Raw genomic sequence first — 6,770 nt, 5'->3', positions numbered from 1 at the left:
GTGGACGTTATGACCCGGGTACTGAAAACAAGGGTGGTGATGAGTCCAGAGGTGGCAATTTTTGGGGTTCCGGAGGACCCGCGAGTCCAGAAGAGAGAGGCTGACGTTTTGGCCTTTGCTTCCCTGGTTGCCCGGCGACGAATTCTGCTGGCATGGAGGGACTCAAAGCCCCCGAAGTCGGAGGCCTGGCTATTGGATATGGCAAACTTTCTCGGTCTGGAGAAAATTATGTTCGCTCAGAGAGCGTCACTGTCAGAGTTCGCCCGGAGGTGGCAACCATTTATCGACTTCTTCACGGAATATTAATCGTCAGCAGGGGGGTGGGGGGGGGAACGAAGAGAGCAGGAGGAGGGTTAGGGCAACGTAGATTAGGGCGATAGTTAGGCGGGTCCTTGTCGTAGGGGAGCTGGTTTTTGCACTATGTTTATTGTTCTTTGCACACTGTTTTGTTTATTATGCCAAAATGCCTCAATAAAATTGTTTATCAAAAAAAAATAAGGGGACAAAAACTGCTCATAGTATTCCAGGCGTGGTCTAACTAGTGCCTTGTATAGTCTTAGCAGGACTTCCCCATTTTTATACTCCATTCCCTTTGAAATCAAGGCGAACATTCAATTTGCCTTCCTAATTCTATGTTGAATTTGCAAGGTAACATTTTGTGATTTATACACGAGGTCATCCAAATCCCTCTGTGCTGCAGCTTTCTGCAGTGTTCTCAACTTAAATAAAATTCAGCACCGTTATTCTTCCGACCAAAGTGCATAACATCACATGTTCCTATTGTGTATTCCATCTGCCACGTTTTTGCCTACTCAACTGTCTATGTCCCTCTGTAGGCTCTTTGTGTCATCCTCACACTTGCCTTCCCACCTATTTTTGTGTCATCTGCAAACTTTAAAAAAAAATTTAGAGTACTCAATTCATTTTTCCAATTAAGGGGCAATTTAGCATGGCCAATCCACCTAACCTGCACATCTTTGGGTTGTGTGGGTGAAACCCACGCAGACATGGGGAGAATGTGCAAAATCTACACGGACAGTGACCCAGAGCCGGGATCGAACCTGGGACCTCGGCGCCGTGAGGCAGCAATGCTAACCACTGCGCCACTGTGCTGCCCTTTGTCATCTGCAAACTTGGCAATAGTTCTTCCACTTCCCTTGTCCAAGTCATTAATACATATTGTGAATAATCGTGACCCTAGCACAGATCCTTGTGACACTCCACTAGTTACATGGTGCCATCCTGAAAAAGGTCCTCTTCAGGTGATTTAACCCGAGACTTCAGGTGAGGGGCAAGGTTGAGAAGGCGGGAGGGGGCCTTCATGAAAAACCTTAGGCAATACGGCAATTGAACCCACACTTTGGCCTTGCTCTGCATCGCATACCAGCTGTCCGGCCAACTGAGCTAAACCTCAGGCAGAGTCACATTGCTCGGTGTAGTCTATAGGCCACCAACTAGTGGGAAGGATGTAGAGGAATAAATCTGGAGTAAAATTAGAAAGATGCAAAAATTACAGAATAGTTATAATGGGGAACTTTAATTACCTGCATATATGCTGGGATATTGGTCGTGTAAAGGGCAGAGAGAGACAAGAGTTCCCAGAGTGTGTTTAGGAGAATTTTCTACAGCAGAATGTTATGTTAGGTGGATTGGCCATACTAAAGTGTCCTTAGGTTAGGTGGGGTTACAGATTTCAGGGTGGGAGATTGGGCCTCGGTAGGGTGCTCTTTCGGAGCATTGGTGTAGACTCGATGGGCCCAATAGCCTCCTTCTGCACTGTAGGGATTCTATGATTTCGATGTCTAATTAAACAAAAAAGGTGGCACTGCTAGACCTGCTTCTTGGCAATGAGCTGGGCCAAGGAAGATCAACTGTCAGGAGAACATTGAGAAGACAGGGATCATTGTAACATCAGGTTTAAGATGATTGTTTAAAAGGGTAATGGGCAATCCAGAGTAAGCATAATGAACTGGGGTAGAGCAGTTTTCAATGGGAAAGAAGGGAGCTGGGGAAGATAGAATGGAACCTAAGGTTGGCAGGGAAAACGGTCGCTGTACAATGGGTTAGCTACCTTTAAAGAAGAAATGTTTTGGGCACAATCAAGGTATATTCCCTCAAAAATAAAAAGCTAGGGCAAAAAAATGCAAAGCTCCCTGGATGAAAAAGGAGATAGAAATTAAGATTAAGAAGAAAAAGTGTGCTTGTAACAGGTTTCAAGAAGAAAATACGGTTGAGAATCAAGCTGAAAACAGAATGAGATGAAGCAACAAATAAGAGAAGCAGAAAGGGATTGTGAAGAGACTGACAGCCAACATAAGGGGAAACCTAATGTCTTCTATGGGCACATAAATAGCAAAAGGATGATGTGATGTACATGACTTCCAAAAGGCATTTGATACAGTGCCACACAAGTAATGAGAAAGGTTACAGTTTATGGAATAAAATGGACAGTAGCAATGTGGATACAAAATTGACTGAGTAATAGGAAATAGCGAGTAATGGTTAATGGATATTTATTAGGCTGGAGGAAGGTTTGTAGTGGAGTTCTTAAGGGATAGGTATTGGGCCCCTTGCTGTTCGTGATATATATTAATAATCCAGATCTTGGCATGCATGGGATAATTTCAAAGTTTGCAGATGATGCAAAACTTGGAAACATGCGAGGAGACGTCGTTGAACGTCAAAAGGAAATAGCCAAGTTAGTGGAGTAGGTAGATAGGTGACAGATGAAATTGAATTCAATTTGGTAGGAAGAACACGGAGAGACAATATAGAATAATGGGTACAACTCTAAAGGGTGTGCAGGAGCAGAGGGACCTGGTTGTATATGTGTATAGATCATTGAAGGTGGCAGAACAGGTGGACAGTGCAGTTAATAAAGCAAATAGTATTCTGGGCTTTATCAATAGGTGCATAGAGTTCAAGAGCAAGGAGATAATGCTGAACATACACAAGACACTAGCTAGACTTCAACTGGAATACGGTGTACAGTTTTGGGCGCCACACTATGGGAAAGATGTGAAAACTTTGGAGAGAGTGCAGAAGAGATTTGCAGAGATGAGAAACTTCAGTTATGAGGATAGATTGGAGAGGTTGGGACTGTTCTCCTTGGAGAGAAGAAAGTTAAATGGAGATTTGATAGAGGTGTTCAAAATCATGAGGAGACTAGACAAAGTAGATAGGTATAAAGAGTTCCCATTCGTAAAAGGATCGAGAATGCTAGTGGAGAGATTTAAATTAATTTGCAAAAGAAGCAAATGCAATGTGAGAGAAAACCTTTTCACACGAGTGGTATGAGTCTGGGGTGCACAGCCTGGAATTGTGGTGGAAGCAGTTTCAATGGAGACATTTAAGAGAGTGTTAGATGATTATTTGAATAGAAACAATGTGCAAGGTTAAGGGGCAAAGGCAGGAGAATGGTACTCAATCATAATGCTCATTCTGAGAGCAGACATGACGGGCCAAATGGCCTCCTTCTGCACCGTAACAATTCCATGATTCTGCGAATTGAAAAATTATGTGGAATACGACAATCTCATCCTGTCAGCAACAATGAGACTCTTGCAATAGGACTGCACAAGTGCATATTTCTACAAATTCTCATAACATATCTTTGGGAATTGCCAAATTTACTAATTACAGGCCATAAAACCCATTGTAAAACATTGCCCTGGTGTTAAAAACCACACCTACTCCAGTTAAAAAAGTACATCAAGGCCACACATTTTAGAAGAAAAATATATGTCATAGTAACTTATACACTTGACTGTACAATGTGCTTTTAAATTGGTATTTTATTTTCTATCCTTTACTCTCCTTGTTTCACACACCAATTATCCCAGACACGGATGACTGGCAGGATAGCTTCTTTCGACATCAATCACCCCAATCAGAAATAGATACAACCCTGTTTTTCTTTGACTGTTTTATAGATTAGTGTCTCACCTCAGTGCACAAAATCCCAGCTAGTTTTAATGGAAGACAAGCACCACTTGAGCGTGAATCAATCTGCTTAAGACACTCTTTTAATGTGATAGATTGCAGCTGCAGATTGTAGCTGTACAGATTGAAACGACCTCCACATTGTTTATCCTTGCTATTCATAAGTGTAGTGAATTTGGTTTAGTGTATGATGAGACAGTGACTCAAAGACATCCAGAGCACACCAGATCAGAACAGTAAAACACAAGTTTGTCAGCAGAATTGCCTATATTGTCCTTTCAGCAGAAGTGTTTTTTTTAATGCTGCTGCTTCATGTTGTAACAGGCACTGAATAGCAGCCTGCGAGATAGGAGGTCAACAGTGGAATCAAAATGCAGAAAGTGCTTCCAATATTTGTCTTGGCAATTTCTCTTGACAGAGAAAAGGAAGATGGTAACCCTAACAGTAAAAAAAATAATATAAATTACTCAAGTATAATTTATATATATTTTAAACAATCAAAATTGTTGTACATCACAATGGTGGAATGTCGATTAACCTTCCTAAAATCATTTAGTCACACTCTAAATTGAAGCTGATGAATTCAACCAAGATTAACACTGAATCAGCCATTATCAATCAATGCCTTCATAATGAAAGTAATAGGCAAGGCCATGAGACACCTTTAAATACAGGACATAACCCCTGAGACAATGGATCATGTTTTTTCTTTTTGCAGAGATTTAACACATTTCTCTCTTTAGGAAAAATAACCGATTAAGCTGTCAAAATGAACATGGGTCATCGCTGAAACTTCCGTCGCCTCTTTTTGCATTGTTTGCTGTCCACCTCTTCGACAACGTCTGGTGGGTCTGGTACAACAAACCCATTGGTAAGTTGATAATACACCACAGTTGAGTCCGAGTCAACAATGGCCAAAGTGAGCTCTTTTTCATTTTGGTCACAGACACACTCCATGATTCTTCTAATCCTTAAAAACAAAATCAACAAATGTTAAAATCTCATGGGTTGCCTAGTCTGCGCAAAGAATAAACAACAAAACAAATTGTGTTTTCATATCATGCAAAAGTCCTAAAGTGGTCAGGTCAGTCCATTAAGATGTTAGGCCATTTTGAACAATAAAAAACCTGATGCCCTCTTTCTTGGACCCAAATAAACGGTGGCAAGCACCATTCTCAGTGGGAGAAACACACATCTTCGAATTGTCCAAATTCAGATTTTATAAGGAATTCAGTGTTCGTTTCTTAAAAATACGACCATTTAGATTGATATATTTCTCTTAAACTATAAGTGGTGGATTATTTGATAAACTAGAATTTAAAAAAAACATTTTTAATACTAATAATTCAGTTGAAATAAGCTAAAGTTCAGCACAGGTTGAAGAACCTTGCATTGGTTTCAGAAAAGGCAAATCAATATACACTACTCATAAAGGACTGACTGTGCAGCACTTATACTGGAAGCATATTGACACTGCATTAAATAATAATCTTTATTATTGTCACAAGTAAACTTACATTAATACTGCAATGAAGTTGCTGTGAAAATGCCCTAGTCGCCACACTCCGGCGCCTGTTCGGGTACACAGAGGGAGAATTCAGAATGTCCAATTCACCTAACAAGCACGTCTTTCGGGACTTGTGGAAGGAAACCCACGCAGACATGGGGAGAACGTACAGACTGTGACCTAAGCGGGAATTGAACCTGGTGCTGTGAAGAAACAGTGCTAACCAAGGCATCAGACATTAGAGAAATAGAAATGAGCTCGCTGGCACTGACTTCCAGTTTGACAGAATTTACTGATGACGACTTCTGATGAAGGGGATGTGCTGAGGGGACGCACGAAAGGTGGCTCTCACAAAACAGCCAAGTGAAAATGTCCAGAGTTTTCGCCCACCTGAAAAGTATGAAGGCCAACATAGTCTTCTGCCGAGAGACACGACTGAGGGAGACGGACCGACTGCAGGTAAGAAAGGGCTGGGTGGAACAAACGTACTGCATTACATGAATGTGAGGTTGGAGATGGGCTGGACCCAATGGCCCCTATGTAGGTTTGACATGGCCCTCCTTGCTGATAGGTACTGTGCGAAATGATATCACAGGCCATATGGGGGATACATTAGCAACAACCAGAATAGGGAGGTCTCACCCTTCATGTTCTGGTAGGCACTGAAGGTTGTGATCAGAGAGGAGATTATAGCGTACAAGGTGCGCAGAGGCAGGAAGGAGAGGACGGCTAGGCAGGAACTGGCTGACTCCATACTGGAGGTGGGCCAGCGGTACTCCGCAGCCTTGAACATTGAGCTTCTGGTGGAGAGGAAAAAGCTACAATTGGACTTTGACCTGCTCTCCACGAGGAAAGAAGTGCATCAACTCCGCCAGACACAAGGGACATTTTATGAGCACCGGGTCAAAGCCAGACGCCTGTTGGCTCACCAGCTGAGAAAGCAGGCAGCCACTAGGGAAATAGTGCAGGTTAGGGACAACAACGGCAGGCTGGTAGCAGAGCCGGAAAGATCAACAAGGCTTTTGAGAACTTCTACTGGAGGCTGTACACGTCGAGTGGGACTCGAAGATGAAGCAGTTCTTCGACGGACTGGACATGCCAGTCGTGGGGGTGTATATGAGACAGGGTCTGGAAACACCATCAGAACTGGGGGAAGTCATGAAGAGCATCAACTCCATTCAGGTGGGGCAGGCGCCGAGCCAGATGGATTCCTGGCGGACTTCTACAAAACATTCACCCGAGCACTGGCCCGGCACTAGGGGAGGGCGCATGTTCGCAGACTTACAGGTAAGGGGCTCTCTGCCAACAAACTGGCGCAAAC

At 42.9% G+C, this 6,770-nt stretch overlaps 1 protein-coding gene across 3 annotated transcripts in view; it reads right to left on the bottom strand.

Moving 5' to 3' along the window:
• Positions 1-4,003: 4,003 nt before the first annotated feature.
• tsen15 (TSEN15 tRNA splicing endonuclease subunit) overlaps positions 4,004-6,770 on the bottom strand; it is a 92,255-nt gene continuing 89,488 nt past the window's right edge. For 2 of the 3 annotated variants that reach the window (XM_072511597.1, XM_072511595.1), the window contains exon 4: positions 4,004-4,912. In XM_072511597.1, coding sequence (XP_072367698.1) covers positions 4,723-4,912 — 190 coding nt within the window. In that variant the 3' untranslated portion in view covers positions 4,004-4,722. The remainder of the gene's footprint in view (positions 4,913-6,770) is intronic. The other variant, XM_072511596.1, reaches the window with a different exon arrangement.

This window comes from Scyliorhinus torazame, chromosome 7 (assembly GCF_047496885.1).
Source record: "Scyliorhinus torazame isolate Kashiwa2021f chromosome 7, sScyTor2.1, whole genome shotgun sequence".
Taxonomy (NCBI): domain Eukaryota; kingdom Metazoa; phylum Chordata; class Chondrichthyes; order Carcharhiniformes; family Scyliorhinidae; genus Scyliorhinus; species Scyliorhinus torazame.
Note: the sequence above shows the minus strand (reverse complement) of the source record. Positions and strands in the feature narration are given on the sequence as shown.